Source organism: Oncorhynchus nerka, linkage group LG12 (assembly GCF_034236695.1).
Source record: "Oncorhynchus nerka isolate Pitt River linkage group LG12, Oner_Uvic_2.0, whole genome shotgun sequence".
NCBI lineage: Eukaryota > Metazoa > Chordata > Actinopteri > Salmoniformes > Salmonidae > Oncorhynchus > Oncorhynchus nerka.
Window position 1 is genome coordinate 37,028,595 of NC_088407.1, and position 22,241 is coordinate 37,050,835.

The 22,241-nt window shown below is 46.4% G+C and overlaps 1 protein-coding gene across 2 annotated transcripts in view; it reads left to right on the forward strand.

Annotated features, from left to right (window-relative positions):
* stim2b (stromal interaction molecule 2b) overlaps positions 1-22,241 on the forward strand; it is a 92,124-nt gene that overhangs the window by 55,217 nt on the left and 14,666 nt on the right. For both annotated transcript variants that reach the window (XM_029676255.2, XM_065025560.1), the window contains 6 exons: positions 727-838; positions 1,571-1,682; positions 5,084-5,199; positions 18,149-18,326; positions 18,582-18,759; positions 20,146-20,307. In XM_029676255.2, coding sequence (XP_029532115.1) covers positions 727-838; positions 1,571-1,682; positions 5,084-5,199; positions 18,149-18,326; positions 18,582-18,759; positions 20,146-20,307 — 858 coding nt within the window. The remainder of the gene's footprint in view (positions 1-726; positions 839-1,570; positions 1,683-5,083; positions 5,200-18,148; positions 18,327-18,581; positions 18,760-20,145; positions 20,308-22,241) is intronic.

The following is a 22,241-nucleotide window of genomic DNA, read 5'->3' on the forward strand; positions in this document are numbered from 1 at the left end:
AACTGTTCGCTGCTCTGGCCCCCAATGGTGGAACAAACTCCCTCACGACGCCAGGACAGCGGAGTCAATCACCACCTTCCGGAGACACCTGAAACCCCACCTCTTTCAGGAATACCTAGGATAGGATAAAGTAATCCTTCTCACCCCCCTTAAAATATTTAGATGCACTATTGTAAAGTGGCTGTTCCACTGGATGTCTTAAGGTGAACGCACCAATTTGTAAGTCGCTCTGGATAAGAGCGTCTGCTAAATGACTTAAATGTAAATGTATGTAAATGTAAATATTGGACTACAAGAGAGTTGCAAGCCTGCAAAGGTATTAAAGCTTTGAATGGGTCGATTGGGTTCTAGAGGTGTGTGGTTACAGCAATTGCGCAGGGTTGGTGTGGCCTGTGGTAGTGGGGCCCAATGTGATATCTTTTCATGGGGCCCAAAATCCCCTGGCGGCTCCCCTGGGTCTGAGACTGGATCTCTGGGTCCAGACTTCTCAAACATCATTGTCACAACAACACCCCCTGACCATAGAAAGACAACGACTAGATCTCACATCACACTGAAAGTCATGTCTGGTGTTGTTCAGGGTTCTCTGCAATGTCATAACTTCCATCCTGTATTTAGTTCATGTTAACTGCTTCAATTTGATTGAAATCTATAACGACACAATGCTATATATATACTGCATGGGATAACCAGTAATAATACTGAAATGTGTTTTTCTTCTTGCAGTTTATTAGAGAAGACATGAAGCAACAGCAAACCAACAAACACAGTAACCTGCACAGGGAAGACCAACACATCACCGTAGAGGAGCTGTGGAAGGGCTGGAAAACCTCTGAAGGTAGGAGATAGATGGAAGGGAGAGAAGGATGGAGGGCGGGTGAGAAGGAGGAAGGGAGAGAGCAAGAAATGGAGGGAAGTACTGGAGGGAGGTAGGGAAGAGACATTTGTAAATGATAGGACATTGTGTAACTAACATTTTCTCCCTGTCTCTCAATTCAATTTGCTTTATTGGCTTGACTTTAACAATGTACATATTGCCAAAGCGTACTTGAGATTTACAATATCAATATACAGTGCCAGTCAAAAAAGTTTGGACACACCTACTCATTCAACGTTTTTCATTCAACGTTTTCTACATTGCAGATTTAAAAAATATCTTCAGTATTACTCTACAATGTAGAAAATAGTTTAAAAAAATAAAGAAAAACCCTGGATGAGTATGTGTCCAAACTTTTGACTGGTACTGTAATTAAAATAATAATAATTAATATTGTCAAAGGGACAACAGTAACAACAATAACCCAAGGGCCAAAATAACCATACATTGAACAACAACAATGGCATAGAGCACGTGTGCAGGTTTGTTGGTCTGTAAGACACTGTCCCTCGTTTTATGGAAGGCAGAAATATAGTGCCTTGCCAACCGACAGCTCTCTGCGTCCTCCCCCAACAGGACGGGTAGCCTACTCTCACCAGAGAGGTCTTTGAAACTTTGAATAAGGGTTTCAAATTTGGGGAAATGACACTCTCTTTGTTTTTTAAAAACATTTTGCTCTCGCTCTTTCTGTAGTTCACAACTGGACGACGGATGACACAGTCCAGTGGCTTAAGGAGTCGGTGGAGCTGCCTCAGTATGAGAGGAACTTCAGAGACTTCCGGTTCAACGGAAACACTCTGCCTCGGTGAGTACATTATCACACCACATCTCAGTATACCCGCCGAAAATTGAGTTGTGGTTCGAGGACAACACTAACATTTTACCAAGGCAGAGACAAGTGGCCCAGATCGAGACGCATGGGTACAGCAGTGGACGCATCAATTCAGGCTACACATTCTACTGAGCCATTTACTTTATGTTCATATTCTTATATTTTATTATTTCTTATTGTTGTTGCATTGTCGAGAAGGAATCTGCAAGCAAGCATTTAGTTGGAAGGTGTATACCATGTGTATGTCTCCCTTACATACGACTAATAAAATGTGAAACGTGTACAGTAGTGGGCCTAATGACAATCGCAGAATGTCATAACCCTTTTAGCGTCTTTAACAGATGTCTCTCTACGTTAATCAAATTGTGGGTGCACTGTTATTTTGTGAGTGTACAAATGTGAGTGGGTAGCCAACAGGATCGCCTTTTCAAAGTGATTTTTTTTGACAATCAGTTGAAAACATCGACTGGTTGTGTTTGTCATGTGAAAAGGTAATACATGAGAAAAGTTATATGACAAATATTTACTATGTTTACTAGGCCCATGGAGATCATACTGAATTAATAGGAATTCTATGATTAGAACCACCCCAAAAAATTGTGTGCACAATGCTACTCAGACCAATGCTGCCCACTGCTGGACATGTGAGGTAGTGCAGGTGGAATGGGAAAGAAACTACCCAAACGTGACACAGAGACACACACATATGCACAAAGGCACGCACACACACCCACCATGTACCCACTTCGACCGACACAAAACCTCCCTACCCATGTAGTTACATTAGTGCAATTTAGTGAACTTTACACCCCAGTTTTTTATCATGACCCCGATATCAGCAGGCAATTATGTTAGTCAATAGGTGACACCTTGATATAACTTGAAACCACCTCTTTAGATGTCATCAATAAAAGTTAGAGCAGTTATATTAGAAGCTCTTTAGGTTTGTGATTCACTGAATACCGGACGTACACTACCTTTCAAATGTTTGGGGTCACTTAGAAATGTCCTTGTTTTCCATGAGAACATACATAACATGAAAAGGAAATATAGTCAAGACGTTGACAAGGTTATAAATAATTGTTCTTCAAACTTTTGCTTTCGTCAAAGAATCCTCCATTTGCAGCAATTACAGCCTTGCAGACCTTTGGCATTCTAGTTGTCAATTTGTTGAGGTAATCTGAAGAGATTTCACCCCATGCTTCCTGAAGCACCTCCCACAAGTTGGATTGTCTTGATGGGCGCTTCTTACGGTCAAGCTGCTCCCACAACAGCTCAATAGGGTTGAGATCCGGTGACTGTGCTGGCCACTCCATTAAAGACAGAATCCCAGCTGACTGCTTCTTCCCTAAATAGTTATTGCATAGTTTGGAGCTGTGCTTTGGGTCATTGTCCTGTTGTAGGAGGAAATTAGCTCCAATTAAGCACCGTCCACAGGGTATGGCCTTCCTTCTTCAAGATCCCTTTTACCCTGTACAAATCTCCCACTTTACCACCAAAGCACCCCCGGACCATCACATTGCCTCCACCATGCTTGACAGATGGCGTCAAGCACTCCTCCAGCATTTTTTCTGTCTCTCACAAATGTTCTTCTTTGTAATCCGAACACCTCAAACTTAGATTCGTCTGTCCATAACACTTTTTTTTCCAATCTTCCTCTAGCCAGTGTCTGTGTTCTTTTGCCCATATTAATCTTTTAGTTTTATTGGCCAGTCTGAGATATTGGCTTTTTCTTTGTAACTCTGCCTAGAAGGCCAGCATCCCGGAGTCGCCTCTTCACTGTTGACGTTGAGACTGGTGTTTTGCAGGTACTATTTAATGCAGCTGCCAGTTGAGGACTTGTGAGGCATCTGTTTCTCAAACGAGACACTAATGTACTTGTCCTCTTGCTCAATTGTGCACCGGGGCCTCCCACTCCTCTTTCTATTCTGGTTAGAGACAGTTTGTGCTGTTCTGTGAAGGGAGTAGTACACAGTGTTGTGCGAGATCTTCAGTTTCTTGGCAATTTCTCGCATGGAATAGCCTTCATTTCTCAGAACAAGAATAGACTGACGAGTTTCAGAAGAAAGTTATTTGTTTCTGGCCATTTTGAGCCAGTGCCTGTAATCAAACCCACAAATGCTGATGCTCCAGATACTCAACTGGTCTAAAGTAGGTTTTTATTTTTCTTTAATCTAAAGCCAGTTTTTCTTTTTCTTTAATCAGAACAACAGTTTTCAGCTGTGCTAACATAATTGCAAAAGGGTTTTCTAATGATCAATTAGCCTTTTTAAAATGATAAACTTGGATTAGCGTGCCATTGGAACACAGGGGTTGCTGATAATGGGTCTACGCCTATGTAGTTATTCCATAAGAAAATCTGCCATTTCCAGCTACAATGCTCATTTACAACATTAACAATGTCTACACTTTATTTCTGATCAATTTGATGTTATTTTAATGGACAAAAACAAGGACATTTCTAAGTGAGTACATGGAAGGAATAGAGTGGGAAGGGGGATAGAGGAGGGTGGAAGGGAGTTGAGGGGGATGGAGGGATCTCTAGGGTGTCAGGGGTGTTGTTTCCCCCCCTTACCCACGGGCGCTGACTCATGAAACGATGTCACAGCAGTGGATCAGGTGTCGCTGGCTGCCATGTTGTCTGATCCAGTTTAAGATGGTGGTGGTGGCACGAGTACACAGGCACATTCAGACACACACACACACCGTATACCCACTTCAACTGACACAAAATCTCCCTACCCATGTAGTCACATTAGTGCAATTTAGTGTACTTACACCCCAGTTTTTATCATGACCCTGAAGTCAGCAGGAGATTTTGTTACATAAGGTGTCATCTATTGACTTTAACTTGAAACCACCTGTTTAGTTGTCATCAATAAGAGTTAGAGCGGTTATATTAGAAGCTCTTTAGGATTGAGATTTACTGCCAGTGGGACGTATAGAATGAGTACATGGAAAGAATAGAGTGGGAGGGGGGTAGATGAGGTTGGAAGGGAGTTGAGGGGGATGGTGGGGGTGTATAGGGGGTCAGGGGTGTTGTGTTTCTCCCCCCCACCCCCCACCCACCCGTACCCGTGGGCACGGACTCATGAAACGATGTCACAGCAGTGGATCAGGTGTCGCTGACTGCCATGTTGTCTGATCCAGTTTAAGATGGTGGTGGCACGAGTACACAGGCACGTTCAGACACACACACTCACACGCAGACACACCAACGCCCATTTAACACATGAGACGAGATACAGAAACACACACACGTTTGCTTACTTGGCCATGTATGCATGGTTGAACAAGTTCTTAAACAAAGAGTATAGTTATTGTGAAAATATTTCCAACCCTTTACCAATCCATTCTTTTTCTCTCTATTTCAGATTAGCGGCAAACGAACCGTCGTTTATGTCTGGTCAGCTAAAGATATTAGACCAGCGGCACAAACAGAAACTAAATCTAAAAGCACTAGATGCTGTGCTCTTCGGCCCTCCCTTACGTAAGTATTTGTATTTATTCTGGATCCCAATTTAGCTGCTGCCAAAGCAGCAGCTACTCTCCCTGGGGTCCGGCAAAATTAAGGCCATTTATACAATTTTAAAACGTTACAATACATTCACAGATTTCACAACACACTGTGTGCCCTCAGGCCCCTACTATACCACTACCAAGTGTGTGTGTGTGTGTGTGTGTGAATGTATTTGTTGCTTCACAGTGCCCGCTGTTCTATAAGGTGTTTTTGAATCATTTTTTAAAAAAATCAAATTTTACTGCTTGAGATGTTATAACCATGTATTGCTACCACTGTATTATCTAAGTGAGTTTCAGAGATAGTCAGAATAATGTTGTCATCTATTACAAGCAAGTTGACTTCATGGACCTTGTTGCTTAGGCGATATGTTAATATGGGCAATTTTTAGGACTTTTCTGGGTTGCTTGATTGTTTTTAATGCTTTACTGGGAAGCTTATCAGAGGTAGACTTACTCATGTTATTTACATTGGAGCTGATAGTGCAGGATGAGCTGCATAAAGTGGTCTTCCTACTATTGAACACCGCCTCAGTGCTAACAGTGTAACAATACAGATGTATTCGGTGCAATTAGGGGTACATCAATTAAATGACTTGCTGTTACGGTTTTCTTCTCTTCTCTGTTACGGTTTTCTTCTCTTCTCTGACGAGGAGGTGTAGCAAGGATCGGACCAAAATGCAGTGTGGTAATTTTGATACATGTTTAATAAAGAAAGAACACGAACAATAAAAAACAAGAAACGTAATGCGAAAACCTAAACAGCCTAATCTGGTGCAAACAAACACAGACAGGAACAATCACCCACGAAACGCTCAAAGAATATGGCTGCCTAAATATGGTTCCCAATCAGAGACAACGATAAACAGAGGGGAAGCTCGGTACTGAGGGGAAGCTCAGGCAGGTAGTTGGATCTGGCAGATCCTGGCTGGCTGGTGGTTCTGGCAGATCCTGGCTGACTGGCGGTTCCGGCAGATCCTGGCTGACTGGCGGATCTAGAAGATCCTGGCGGATCCTGGCTGACTGGCGGATCTGGAAGATCCTGGCTGACTGGCAGATCTGGAAGATCCTGGCGGCTCTGGCTGCTCCATGCTGACTGGCGGCTCTGGCTGCTCCATGCAGACTGGCGGCTCTGGCTGCTCCATGCAGACTGGCGGCTCTGGCTGCTCCATGCAGACTGGCGGTTCTGGCTGCTCCATGCAGACTGGCTGCTCTGGCTGCTCCATGCAGACTGGCGGCTCTGGCTGCTCCATGCAGACTAGCGGCTCTGGCTGCTCCATGCAGACTGGCGGCTCTGGCTGCTCCATGCAGACTGGTGGCTCTGGCTGCTCCATGCAGACTGGCAGCGCTGAATAGGCGGGAGTCTCCGGCAGCGCAGTAGAGGAGGAAGGCTCTGGCAGCGCTAAACAAGCGGGAGACTCCGGCAGCGCAGAACAGGCGGGAGACTGCGGCAGCGCTGTAAAGGAGGAAGGCTCTGGCAGCGCTGGACAGGCGAGGCGCACTGTAGGCCTGATGCGTGTTGCTGGCACTGGTGGTACTGGGCCAAGGACACGCAAAGGAATCCTGGTGCGGGGAGCTGCCACCGGAGGGCTGGTGCGTGGAGGTGGTACTGGATAGACCGGACCGTGCAGGCGCACTGGAGCTCTTGAGCACCGAGCCTGCCCAACCTTACCTGGCTCGATGCCCACTCTAGCCCGGCCGATACGAGGAGCTGGTATGTACCGCACCGGGCTATGCACCCGCACTGGAGACACCGTGCGCTCCACAGCATAACACGGTGCCTGCCCGGCCTCTCTAGCCCCCCGGTAAGCACAGGAAGTTTGCGCAGGTCTCCTACCTGGCGTAGCCATACTCCCTGTGAGCCTCCCCCAAGACATTTTTGGGGCTGACTCTCGGGCTTCCATCCGCGTCGCCGTGCTGCCTCCTCATACCAGCGCCTCTCCGCTTTCGCCGCCTCCAGCTCTTCTTTGGGGCGGCGATATTCTCCAGGCTGTGCCCAGGGTCCTTTTCCGTCCAATATCTCCTCCCAAGTCCAGAAGTCCTGTGATCGCTGCTCCTCCTGCCGCTGCCTGTCACCACGCCGCTTGGTCCTGTTGTGGTGGGTGATTCTGTTACGGTTTTCTTCGGGTGAAAGAGAGGAGGACCAAAATGCAGCGTGGTTAATTCGATACATCTTTAATGAAGATGAACCACGAACAATACGAAAACAATAAACGTAACATGAAAACCTAAACAGCCTATCTTTTTTTTATATATTTTTTTTTATAAAAATAATTTATTATCTTCAATACCATTCATTCTTTACAACTCATAATTTACATACATACACAAATAATGGTATTTTAAATAAACTAATTAAACTAAAACATAAACCACAAACAAAACCTCAGGGGAGCATCTTCCCTCCCCGTTACCCTACAAAATACCTCTCCCTATCTCCCCGTCCCTAATCTATCCTCTTATAAATCTAAATGACACCCAGCCCTAAACCCGCCTTCCACCTCTCTCGAGCAGCATGCTGCCCCCACTTCCTCTCCTCCCTCTTCATCCTCCCCCTCAAATCTCCTTCCACCCTCCTCACTATCCCTTCCACCCCCCAATCTCTCCCTGTCTTCACCATGTTCTGCCTGGCTTCCCACAGCCCCCGTTTAAAGAGACTCATGAGAAGCCAGAGCAGAAACCTGTCCCTATCCGTCCCTCTCGCTCTCCCTACACCCCTCTCTAACCTGGCCCACGTCAATACAAAATCCCCCTTTACCAAACCTAACAACACCCGTGCCCTAGCCCATACTACTCCGGCAAAGGCACAGTCCCAAAAGACATGGCGCACAGTCTCCTCCCTGCCACAAGAGGATCTTAGACAGGTGGGGGATTGCACCAAATTATACCGGTACAAGATGGAACGTACCGGCAAACACTTATGAAGGATCAACCAATTCAGGTCCTTGAGCCTGTTATCCAGACCCCGCGCCTGCACTCCCTCCCAGACCACTTCCGAGATGCCCACTACAGGCGCCGGACTCCCTGCCTTTCTGACCTCCTCGTACAGGTGCCTGTGATCTAAACCTACTCGGGCAACTTCAACCTCAGGGTGCGCACGCAGCCACTTGGCCGCATGACCAAAGTGCCACGGCAGCTGTTCCGCCCGAGGACCCGTGTTAGACCACACCATTATGCTTCTCGCCTGATACGAGAAAAACACCCGCAGGAGGTAACCGGACGGGTGTATCACTGGCTGAGCAAGCTCCGTTAACAAGAAGGAAACAAAAATTGAGTCCAGCTTGAGGGGAAATGTGGTACCCCCTACCTTCCTCCCCCGATGGGACAGATCATGCGTGCCCTGGCGACCCACTCGCACCTGCCACTCCACATAAACTGAAACACAAGCCTCACTAGAGGCCTCCTCAGACAAGCCGGCAATGGGTAGATGTATGCCAAATACAAAAGAGACGGCAACACATCCACCTTTAGGACCAGGACTTTGCCCATAAAAGACAAATACCTAGCTTTCCACATTGCTAGCTTCCTCTGTACCACTGCGATACGCATGTTCCAGTTTAGCGTCGCTGAGCCGGAGGTCTCAAAATGGACCCCGAGAATCCTCAGGGCCCCCTCACAGAGAGATAACCCCCCAGACACATCCGTTCTACCGCGCCATCTTCCGAAAAACTTGACTGAAGACTTTGCATGGTTCAGAACTGCTCCCGACGCTCGGGTGAAATCCCCAAAGATGGCAAGGGACCTTGTCAGGCACGAGTCCTTGCACAACAGCAAGGAAGTGTCGTCGGCGTACTGCGTCATCTTAACACGCAGCCCACCACTTCCAGGGATCAGCAAACCTTCCACCCCTGTGTCTGCCCTAATGGCAGCCCCCAGAGGCTCCATGTACAGAACGAAGAGGAGAGCCGAGAGTGGGCACCCCTGCCTGACCCCAGACGAGAGGTCAAAAACATCACCCAAGTGACTATTTACACTAACTCGGCACCCCGCTCCGACATATAATGTACGAATCCATCCTATAAACTTCTCCCCAAATCCTACTCGACCTAACACTCTGAATAAAAAGGATCTATTCACGCGATCGAAGGCTTTCGCCTGATCTAGCGCTGCTACCATTAAAGGCAGACCTCTATCTTCAACCCAAGCGATGGAGTCCCTGATTAACTGTAGGTTCCATCTAATAGAGCGGCCCTCTACCCCGCACGTCTGATCCTCATGAACGACGTAGGGAAGGGCTGTGCGCAACCGGTCTGCTAAAACCTTTGCAAGTAGCTTGTAATCTACACACAGCATGGTCAACGGCCGCCAGTTGCCAAGGTCTGTTAATTCCCCCTTCTTATATAAAAGTGACAGCACACCAACAGCCATTGATCCCCCGGGACCCCGTCTCAAGGATGGCCTTCAAGACTTCGAGGACCACTGGTCCAAGTATACCCCAAAACTTGAGATAAAACTCAGCCGGCAGCCCATCTATCCCAGGCACCTTCCCTTTTCCCATCCTCCTAAGAGCGCTCTCAACCTCTTCTAGTGAGATCTGGGCCTCCATCACTTCTCTAATGTCCTCCGGCAACCGCCTGGACAAGTGTTCTAAAAACACATTTCCCTGCTCTACATCTATTTCCCTTTCCTTAAATAAACCTTGGAAATGATCAGTTGTCACCCTGACCATATCCTCTGGTTCTCTAACTATACTACCATTTTCTTCCCTAACACCATGCATTACCTTCCTACTCTGTCTTGCCTAACCAACTTAAAGAACATAGCAGAACAAGTCTCATTATGTTCTAGAAAGCCACTATGCGCTCGCTCAAGGAAAGCTCGAGCCTTCCGCTCCTGCAACTCCCTGAGCTGCGCCTTTAGGGTTGCGGATCTCTCCCAGTCAACGACCCGCCGAGGTTGCCTGCCTCGTATTCGAGTTCAATTAACCTCTGGATACGATCCACCTCCCTCCTCTCCTCCCTTTTTTTCCTCTTGCAATACCCTATTATAAAAGCCCTAATCCTCACCTTAACTAATTCCCACCACTCTAACACCCCCTCGCACATGGACCGGAGGCCCTCAAGCCTCCAAAAGAAACCATAAAACCCGTCAACAAAAGCCTGCTCCTCCAGCACATCCCGATCTAGCTTCCAGTACCCTCTACCAAAGAGGCAGACTGGCGACCCCACCTGCAGGAGCACCCCGTCGTGATCCGAAAGAAAACAGGCAACAGCCGCCCAGACAACTTACCCAAAGACCTGGGTACAAAAATATAGTCGAGCCTCCGCTCAACCCCCTGGAGTTACGCCATGTAGGACCGTCCATTTTCGGAGTAGTGTGCAGACCACCATCTACCAGACCATGGCAAGCCATTAGCCTGGCAATGGCGCCCGCACTGCTATCCCCCCTCTTCCTAAATCTGTATTAAAATCCCCCTATCACTAATTTCCTATTTGTGACACACAGGGCGTCAGACAGTCCACCATCTCCCTTCTGTCTGCCACCACCTGTGGCCCATACACCACCACTAATCTAAATTTACAATCCCTTATCGTGACATCCACCCCTATAACCCTCCCCTGCATTACCACGAAAGAATCCTCCACTTTTACCTCCCTGTGCCCACACAAAATCCCTACCCCGATGAGTGCACCCCCAACACCCCAAACCGACTCCCCCTTGTCCCACTCCCTCTTAAACCTAATAACATCCCCTCCATCCCTCAGGTGAACCTCCTGTAAAAAACAAAAATCAAACCCCACACCCTCCAAATAACTAAAAACCGCCCTCCTCTTAACAAAATCCCTTAAACCCCTTACATTTAAACTAACAAAAGTAAAATTAGACTCCATGAAAAATAAATACATGTAATACACTCAAATTCTAATCCCAGACAGAAAAAAACATAAAACAGGAGTCTCACCCGATGCTCCCCTGCTCCATATCTACCGGTGAGAACACCATCCGTAATCCCGACATTCCCCCCTCTTCCTCCATCACACCCTCCCAGGATGCAGGAATAGTGTTTGGCTCCGGGGTGCCCTGCACCCTGGGTCTACCCCCACAATCCTCCCCCTCCCCTGTGTTGCAGCTGGTTTGGAAAAAAATTGGGGAGGCTGAGTCCCCAAACAAAAAACTCCCCACCTCCTCTTGTACCCAGTCCTGAGTCTTGTTATGTGTGTCCCCACCCAACAGAAGTTGAGGGCCTGGGGAAACCAGCAGCAACCCAGAGGTTTCTCCCGCCCCATCACTCTCTTGGCCATCACTTCCCCCTCACTGTCGGCCAATCGCCCCTCCTCTTCATACTCTTCTTTGGTGATGGCGGCAGTGAAGAGATACCACCCTCCACCCCCGCCAGCTCCTCCACCATACCCCTCATCTCTTCCACCATGGCACTTTCCCCCAGTCCACTTTCTCTTCCACCGTCTCCTTCTCCACCACTCCTCCCTCGCTTTCTTCTCTCTCATGCTCCTCCACTCGGTTGCCTTCTTCCGCCGCTTTTTCTGGTTCTCCTACTCCCGTGCCTTCCGTTTCCTTCTCTCTTCCATCCGCCGCTTCTGGCTCCTCCTCCTTCCTTGTGGCCTTCCCCTCTGGACCTGAACTCTGGTCATAAGGCGTGCTTCCTTCCCCTCCTCTTCTTCCCCCATCCCCCGCTCCTGCTCCCCCCCAGCCGCAGACGCATATGACCTCTGACGGGCCGGGCACCCCCTCCACAGGTGTGCTGACGAGCCACACCCATGGCACGTCTTAGGCTTGTCACAATCCCTCGCCTCGTGATCCTCAGATGCACAAAATCTGCATTTTCTTGCACTGCATGAGGCGAATATGTGACCATAGGCCATACAGCGTCTGCAAAATGGGGGCTGACGTGCATAATACAACGTCCCCTGTCAGCCCCTAGGGAGAACATAGCAGGAGGATGGAGGTAGCCACCATGTCCCTTTGGGTCCTCTCTGAGGAGGGCCTGGAAGCCTCTCCTCCCATTCCAAAACCCAAGGGAGTCTTTGAGGTGCCTTGCTGAGGAGACGTTATTCATGTATCTCCCCAGAAAAGCCCTCACCTCTTCGTCCTTAACGTAAGGGTTGTAAATGTTTACAGTTACAACCCTAAAGTTATTCTTCGCCAGGCTTGTTATTTCGTAGTGGCACATCGGCCTCTCACCTCCCACTGCTCTTGCCCTTCTCAGGATATCATCGTGTTTTTCCTCTGTATATAGTGCAACGTCGTATGCTCCCTCCAACGAGTTGCCTTGGAAACAAAACACGTCCTTCACCGTCAGCTTTAGAATCCCCATCAATATTATCCTTCCAAAGGATTCCCGTCCTAAAGGCTCAAACTCCTTTTCCTTCCAAGCAAACCGAATCGTGTTGGCCAGCCCAATCCCAGGGACCGACCGTGTTGATGTATTTAGCACCATCTCCGCAAGGAGAATGGCGCTCGTTCTCTTCTCTTCCAAAACAATTGAAAAGAAAAAACCAAGTGACTGAGCCTATCTGGTGCAAACAAACACAGAGACAGGAACAATCACCCACGAAATAATCAAAGAATATGCCTAAATATGGTTCCCAATCAGAGACAACGATAAACACCTGCCTCTGATTGAGAACCACTCTAGACAGCCATAGACTATTCTAGATAACCCTACTATATCACAATCCCAATACCTACAAAAACCCCAAGACAAAACACACCACATAATAAACCCATGTCACACCCTGGCCTGACCAAAATAATAAAGAAAACACAAAATACTAAGACCAGGGCGTGACACTTGCATTGTATTTGCCACTGCCCCTAAGATCATGCACATCTGATGCAGCATTATGACGACACATTGTCACAATGGTATGGATTAACTGAGCTGGTCTTGGATCATTTACCAGTCATTGTTTCAACGCAGCCTTGAAATGCGTGGACAAGAGTCCAGGGGCCATGATGATTTGGATGGACTCCGTCATTCCTGTGGAGTATCTTCTGTTTCCAGAAGTTGTCAATAAAAGTGACTCCAGCAGAGCTACAGTAGATTTTTAGCCAGATGTACACTGCTCAAAAAAATAAAGGGAACACTAAAATAACACATCCGAGATCTGAATGAATGAAATATTCTTATTAAATACTTTTTTCTTTACATAGTTGAATGTGCTGACAACAAAATCACATAAAAATGATCAATGGAAATCAAATTTATCAACCCATGGAGGTCTGGATTTGGAGTCACACTCAAAATGAAAGTGGAAAACCACACTACAGGCTGATCCAACTTTGATGTAATGTCCTTAAAACAAGTCAAAATGAGGCTCAGTAGTGTGTGTGGCCTCCACGTGCCTGTATGACCTCCCTACAATGCCTGGGCATGCTCCTGGTGAGGTGGCGGATGGTCTCCTGAGGGATCTCCTCCCAGACCTGGACTAAAGCATCCACCATCTCCTGGACAGTCTGTGGTGCAACGTGGCGTTGGTGGATGGAGCGAGACATGATGTCCCAGATGTGCTCAATTGGATTCAGGTCTGTGGAACGGGCGGGCCAGTCCATAGCATCAATGCCTTCCTCTTGCAGGAACTGCTGAGACACTCCAGCCACATGAAGTCTAGCATGGTTTTGCATTAGGAGGAACCCAGGGCCAACCGCACCAGCATATGGTCTCACAAGGGGTCTGAGGATCTCATCTCGGTACCTAATGGCAGTCAGGCTACCTCTGGCGAGCACATGGATGGCTGTGCGGCCCCCCAAAGAAATTACACCCCACACCATGACTGACCCACCGCCAAACCGGTCATGCTGGGGGATGTTGTGTGAAGTTATTTGGATTTTTACGAAATATCCCTAACCCTAACCCTAACCCTAACCTGCAAATATCCCTAATTGCCCTTTTTTCTGGACCCTGTCTTTCAAAGACAATTCATAAAAATCCAAATAACTTCACAGATCTACACTGTAAAGGGTTTTAACACTGTTTCCCAAGCTTGTTCAAATGAACCATAAACAATTAATGAACATGCACCTGTGGAACGGTCGTTAAGACAGTAACAGCTTATAGACGGTAAGCAATTGAGGTCACACTTGAAAATTTAGGACACTAAAGTGGCCTTTCTACTGACTCTGAAAAACACCAAAAAGAAAGATGCCCAGGGTCCCTGCTCATCTGTGTGAATGTGCCTTATGCATGCTGCAAGCAGGCATGAGGACTGCAGATGTGGCCAAGGCAATAAATTGCAATGTCTGTACTGTGAGACGCCTAAGACAGCGCTACAGGGAGACAGGATGGACAGCTGATTGTCCTCGCTGTGGCAGACCATGTGTAACAAAACTTGCACGGAATCGGTACATCCGAACATCACTCCTGCGGGACAGTTACAGAATGGCAACAACAACTGCCCGAGTTACATCAGGAACTCACAATCCCTCCATCAGTGCACAGACTACCGCCCACCACTGCGACCTGTATGCTCTAGTCGGCTACTCACTACATATTTGTCGCCAGACCCACTGGCTCCAGGTCATCGATAAGTCTATGCTAGGTAAAGCTCCGCCTTATCGCAGCTCACTGGTCACGATAACAACACCCGCCCGTAGCACGCGCTCCAGTAGGTATATCTCGCTGGTCATCCTCATAGCCAATACCGCCTTTGGCCGCCTTTCCACCCAGTTCTCTGCTGCCAGTGACTGGAACAAATTGCAAAAATCGCTGAAGAATCTACCTACCTCATCCCCATATTGTTTTTATTTACTTTGCTGCTCTTTTGCACACCAGTATTTCAACTTGCACATCATCATCTGCTCAACATAATCTGCTCATCTATCACTCCAATGTTACTCTGCTAAATTGAAATTACTTTGCTACTATGGCCTATTTATTGCCTTACTTCCTCATGCCATTTGCACACACTGTATATAGACTTTATTTTTTTTCTATTGTATTATTGACTGTACGCTTGTTTATTCCATGTGTAACTCTGTGTTGTTGTTTCTGTCGCACTGCTTTTCATTATCTTGGCTAAGTCACAGTTGTAAATGAGAACTTGTTCTCAAACTAGCTTACCTGGTTAAATAAAGGTGAGAAGAAAAAAAACAACAAAAACCTGTCCGCAATAGGCTGAGAGAGGCTGGACAGGGCTTGTAGGCCTGTTGTAAAGGCAGGTCCTCACCAGACATCACCGGCAACAACGTCACCTATGGGCTCAAACCCACCGTCGCTGGACCAGAGAGGACTGGCAAAAAGTGCTCTTCTCTGACGAGTCACAGTTTTGTCTCACCACGGGTGATTTGCGTTTACACTCGAAGGAATGAGCTTTACACCGAGGCCCGTACTCTGGAGCGGGATCAATTTGGAGGTGGAGGGGGCGGTGTGTCACAGCATCATCGGACTGAGTTTGTTGTCATTGCAGGCAATCTCAATGCTGTGTGTTACAGGGAAGACATCCTCCTCCCTCATGTGGTATCCTTCCTGCAAGCTCATCCTTGACCCTCCAGCATGACAATGCCACCAGCCATACTGCTCATTCGGTGCGTGATTTCCTGCAAGACAGGAATGTCAGTGTTCTGCTATGGCCAGCGGAGAGCCCGGATCTCAATCCCATTGAGCACGTCTGGGACCTGTTGGATCGGAGGATGAGGGCTAGGGCTATTCCCCCCCAGAAATGTCCGGGAACTTGCAGGTGTCTTGGTGGAAAAGTGGGGTAACATCTCACAGCAAGAACTGGCAAATCTGGTGCAGTCCACGAGGAGGCGATGCACTGCAGTACTTAATGCAGCGAGTGCCCACACCAGATACTGACAGTTACTTTTTATTTTGACCCCCCTCCCCCTTTGTTCATGGACACATTCCATGTCTGTTAGTCACATGTCTGTGGAACTTGTTCAGTTCATGTCTTAGTTGTTGAATCTTGTTATGTTAATGCAAATATTTACACATGTTAAGTTTGCTGAAAATAAACGCAGTTGACAGTGAGAGGACGTTTTCTTTTTTTGCTGAGTTCGATATACTTTACAATTTTCTACATTGTAGAATAACAGTGAAGACATCAAAACTATGAAATAACACATATGGAAACATGTAGTAACCAAAAAAAGTAACCAAAAAATCTAAATGTACGTTATTTGTGATTCTTGACAGTAGCCACCCTTTTCCATTATGCTAGCTTTGCACACTCTTGGCATTCTCTCAACCAGCTTAATGAGGTAGTCATTTGGAAAGCTTTTCAATTAACAGGTGTGCCTTGTTTATTTGTGGAAGGTCAGAAGGTTTCCTCCTTAATGCGTTTAAGACAATCAGTTGTGACAAGGTAGGGGTGGTACACAGAAGATAGCACTATTTGGTGAAAGACCAAGAACATATTATATCAAGCAAAGAGAAATGGCAGTTCATTATTTTAAGACATGAATGTCAGTCAATCGGGAACTTTGAAAGTTTCTTCAAGTGCAGTCGCAAAAACCATCAAGCTCTATGATGAAACTGACTCTCATGAGGACCGCCACAGGAAAGAAAGACCCAGAGTTGTCTCTGCTGTAGAGTATAAGTTACCAGCCTCACAAATTGCAGCCCAAATAAATGCCTCACAGAGTTCAAGTAACATCTCAACGTCAACTGTTCAGAGGAGACTGCGTGAATCAGGCCTTCATTGTTGAATTGCTACAAAGAAACCCCAACTAAAGGACACCAATAAGAAGAAGAGACTTGCTTGGGCTGAGAAATACAAGCAATGGACATTAGACTGGTGGAAATCTGTCCTTTGGTCTGATGAGTCCAAATTTGAGATTTTTGGTTCCAACCACTGTGTTTTTGTGAGACGCAGAGTAGGTGAACGGATGATCTCCGCATGTGTGGTTCCCACAGTGAAGCATGGAGGAGGAGGTGTGATGGTGTGGGGGTGCTTTGCTGGTGACACTGTCAGTGATTCATTTAGAATTCAAGGCACACTTAACCAGCATGGCAACCACAGCATTCTGCATGAATACGCCATCCCATCTGGTTTGCGCTTAGTGGGACTATCATTTGTTTTTCAACAGGACAATGACCCAAATCGCACCTCCAGGCTGTGTAAGGGCTATTTGACCAAGAAGGAGAGTGATGGAGTGCTACATCAGATGACCTGGCCTCCACAATCACCTGACCTCAACCCAATTGAGATGGTTTGGGATGAGTTGGACCGTGCGGAGTGAAGAAAAAGCAGCCAAAAAGTGCTCAGCATATGTGGGAACGCCTTCAGGACTGTTGGAAAAGCATCCAGGTGACTTCCTCGTGAAGCTGGTTGATAGAATGCCAAGAATGTGCAAAGCTGTCATCAAGGCAAAGGGTGGCTACTGTCAAGAATCACAAATAACACTTTTTTGGTTACTACATGTTTCCATATGTGTTATTTCATAGTTTTGATGCCTTCTCTGTTATTCTACAATGTAGAAAATAGTCTAAATAAATAAAACCCCTTGAATGAGTAGGTGTGTGTATATCACAAAAGCTGCAAAACTAACTATTTGTGTCCTCAGAAGAAGGGTGGTGGTGGATGGGTAAAAAATAACAAATAAACTGAGGGATGGGTCTGGAGAAATGTAACCTAAAATTCATAGACAGAGCTATGGATGCAAGGACTGACCATCTATGATGTAAAACATACAGTTTCGTCCATGTTTTGAGACTATACAGTGTTTGTTTGCATTTACATTGTTTACTAACATTGGAGTGAAACAAGCTTATGTTTTTGGTTCTGATGGGGTATGACAGTTGAACTAACCTCAGTTACATTCTGCAAGAATCATGGATATATATTATATACACATCATTAGTAAAAAAAATATATATATATTTTTACAAATATCTTTAAATTTACACGAATTTGATGATAATCTTGAAGTTAATTCAGAAGACCCGGGACATGACCCTGGAAGTATGACGTAACTTGCCCTGGTTGTTTCCTCACTCACGTACTCTTCACCCTCCCTCTCAGGTCCACAACACAACTGGATGAAGGACTTTGTGTTGATGGTATCTATAGTGATCGGGATGGGGGGCTGTTGGTTCGCCTACATCCAGAACAAGTCTTCCAAGGTGCACATGAGTCAGATGATGAAGGACTTGGAGAGCCTGCAGAGTGCTGAGCAGAGCCTCATGGACCTTCAGGGACGGTATGTAGCCTGATGCTGTTTATGAATGTTTTGTTAAAGGTGGTTAAAGGTGGTTTATGGTTGATTTACAAATGGCATAAACAGGTTTAGTTGTCTATTGGCTCGAATGGCTCTGACGTTGTATGTTTGGTGTATGGCATGCAGTCTGAAGAATTATTAAGTTAAATGAATTTAGCTTAAAGTGATCACATTTTCTAAAAGGTTCTAACCCTGTCTCTCTCTATCACTCACTCACTCACTCTCACCGCCCTCCAGCCTCGAAAAGGCCCAGGAGGAGAACCGCACGGTGGCGGTGGAGAAGCAGAACCTGGAGCAGAAGATGAGGGATGAGATCAGCGGGGCCAAGAAGGAGTCTTACCGCCTCCGCGAGCTCCGCCAGGGGGCCGAGTGTGAGCTCAGCCGCCTCAAATATGCTGAGGAGGAGCTGGTGCAGGTAGGAACCGTGGAGAGTGTGTTGCACATAATTAAGGTAGCAAAACTACCAGTAATTCACCAAAGTTACTGGAATTGTCAGCAATTATGGTAAGTAACATGTAACTTTGGTAATTTATACTTATACTTAATTATTTTAAGTTGATTTTATTTTCATCATATAAAATGTTTTTTTTCTTTATCATTACATCGGAGTCCATATTTTCCATGAGTTTCTAGTGGATAGACCATATGGTTTAAGAGCAAATAGAAAAATTAATGAAAAAAGACTTGAATCAACAATGACATAATTTGCAATTAACTCTGCAACGCCTCCAACTATTGACTTCTTCACAACTGCCACCAGTTTGGCCACAAAACATTTACAACAAAGACATATTGACATAGTAAATTAAATAAATGCGTGTACGAATATAAAGTATATCCCATGCTGAAACCCTCATATTAACCGCCAACTGTATTCACCAAGTTGATGGGTTATATTTAGGCTAATGTTCTATTTTTCAAATGTATAACATCTTATTTTATTATTTGATATTTTACATGTTATGAAAATGACCAAAAATCCTTGAAAGTAAAAAAAAAATCTGGTCGTTTACTGGTACATTTCGTTACCGGTAACATTCCCTCCCATTGCAACCCTACAAAGAATACTGTCCAGTTGTTTAGCATCAAATCCCATCTTCCTGTGTCACGTGAAATACTGCCCCCTTGTGTAGCATACAGTACAATGCAGTCTCCATTCACAGTAAGATGAATGCAGTATAGTATTCAGGTCAAATGCATACCACATAGAATACTATTCCTCTGTGTATAACATAATATTCCACAGTGAAGCATTTGTCACTGTTCCCCTGCGCATCGCATAATAACATCTCCTTTTGTGCGAGTCTCAGAAACCCAGACACTAGGCAACAGCAGTGACTAGGGCCTGGGATTAATGACGGAACCTCTTGGTAACTTTGGGAAAAATACAAAAAAATACTTTCCCCGGGGAGCGTCGTCTTCAAACATATAGCTGTACCAACAAAATCACGAGGCAGACATGCCAGAACGTCATGATTCGAAACAGAGTTTTTAACAAAGGCAGTTGATGCAAACGAGCCACTTGCAAAATGCACTCATTAAAAAAATAACATCTGTGATCTCCATCTTGCTAGCTGCGCGGGCAACAAGCAGATCAGGCAGTGATGTAGTGCCTCTATGCCAAACTAACATTGTTTCTGAACAAACGTGTAAGCTGGAACATTGCTACGCTGTGGGAGGCAACCCCATCTGTCTAGAGAGACTACTTATGTACAGTACAATACACTTTTATGCCAAGATTTCATATTATTCCATGTGTGTGCGACGACCTAAATGTCCGCCCCCCCCCTCCCGTCCCCAGGTGCGTATGGCCCTGAAGCGAGCAGAGAAGGAGATGCAGACGGAGTGGTCGGTCCCAGAGGCCCTACAGATGTGGCTACAACTCACCCATGAGGTGGAGGTCCAATACTACAACATCAAGAAACATAGCGCGGAGCTACAGCTCACTGTCGCTAAGGAAGAGGTAACTTCCTGGGAGACCAAATGACATCACTATGACATCACTTCCTAGGAGACAGTGTCACGTTTAAGTAGGAGCAGGTTTTAGGGTGATTTTGGGGATGTAAATGGGTTGGTTCATTGGGTTGTGAATTTGTAAGTGAGTTGAGTTAAATTTTGAAGTGCAGTATGGAAAATAAGCATTTTGCACTTGTGTAATTGAAAATGTCTGAAAACATGCACAGACACATGCACACAGATGCATAGAGGCAGACACAGACACACAGATGCATAGAGACAGACACACACACACACACACAAAAACACAGCTAAATTACTTTAATTGCATTGTTTTTTGTTAAGGCAATTAACTGTGTAGCACAAACACTGAGACACAGCAATATGTTTCTGTCATTAAAGTCGATGTGGTCACATTTGACATCTTGGCCCAATTTGAGGACTTATTGATAAAACTAGTCTCTGTAGGATACTGTATTGTACAATACATGGCAGAAGGTATGTGGACACCTGCTCGTCGAACGTCTCATTCCAAAATCATGGGCATTAATATGGAGTTGGTCCCCCTTTGCTGCTTTGACAGCCTCCACTCTTCTGGGAAGGCAATTAACTGTGTAGCACAAACACTGAGACACAGCAATATGTTTCTGTCATTAAAGTCGATGTGGTCACATTTGACATCTTGGCCCAATTTGAGGACTTATTGATAAAACTAGTCTCTGTAGGATACTGTATTGTACAATACATGGCAGAAGGTATGTGGACACCTGCTCGTCGAACGTCTCATTCCAAAATCATGGGCATTAATATGGAGTTGGTCCCCCTTTGCTGCTTTGACAGCCTCCACTCTTCTGGGAAGGCTTTCCACTAGCCGTTGGAGCACTGCTACGGGAACATGCTTCCATTCAGCCACAAGAGCATTAGTGTGGTCGGGCACTGATGTTGGGCGATTAGGTCTGGCTCGCAGTCGACGTTCCAATTCATTCCAAAGGTGTTCAGTGGTGTTGAGGTCAGGGCTATGTACATGCTAGTCAAGTTCTTCCACACAGATCTTTTTCTCTCCCCAATTTCATGGTATCCAATTGGTAGTAGTTACAGTCTTGTCTCATCGCTACAACTCCCATACGGACTCGGGAGTTGTAGCGCTGCTTCTTGACACAACGCACATCCAACACAGAAGCCAGCCACACCAATGTGTCGGAGGAGACACCGTACACCTGGCGACCTGGTAGTGTGCACTGCGCCCGGCCCGCCACAGGAGTCTCTAGTGCGTGATGAGACAAGGATATCCCTGCCGGCCAAACCCTCCCTAACCTGGACGACGCTGGGCCAATTGTGCGTCGCCCCATGGACCTCCCGGGCGCGGCTGGCTGCGACAGAGCCTGGGCTCGAACCCAGAATCTCTGGTGGCACAGCTAGCACTGCGATGCAGTGCCTTGGACCACTGCGCCACCCGGGAGGCCCGACAAATAATTTCTGTATGGACCTTGCACTGTGCACAGGGGCATTGTCATCCTGAAACAGGAAAGGGCCTTCCCCAAACTGTTGCCACAAAGTCGGAAGCACAGAATTGTCTAGAATGTCATTGAATACTGTAACATTAAGATTTCCCTTCACTGGAACTAAGGAGCCTGAACCATGAAAAACAGCCCCAGACCATTATTTCTCTTCCACTAAACTTTACAGTTGGCACTATGCATTCGGGCTGGTAGTGTTCTCCTGGCATCCGCCAAACCCAGATTCGTGCGTCAGACTGCCAGATGGTGAAGCATGATTCATCACTCCAGAGAACGTGTTTTCACTGCTCCAGAATCCAATAACCACAAGCTTTACACAATTCCAACCGATGCTTGGCATTGCGCATGGTAATCTTAAGCTTGTGTGCGACTGCTTGGCCATGGAAAGCCATTTCATGAACTTCCCGACAAACTGTGCTGTCAT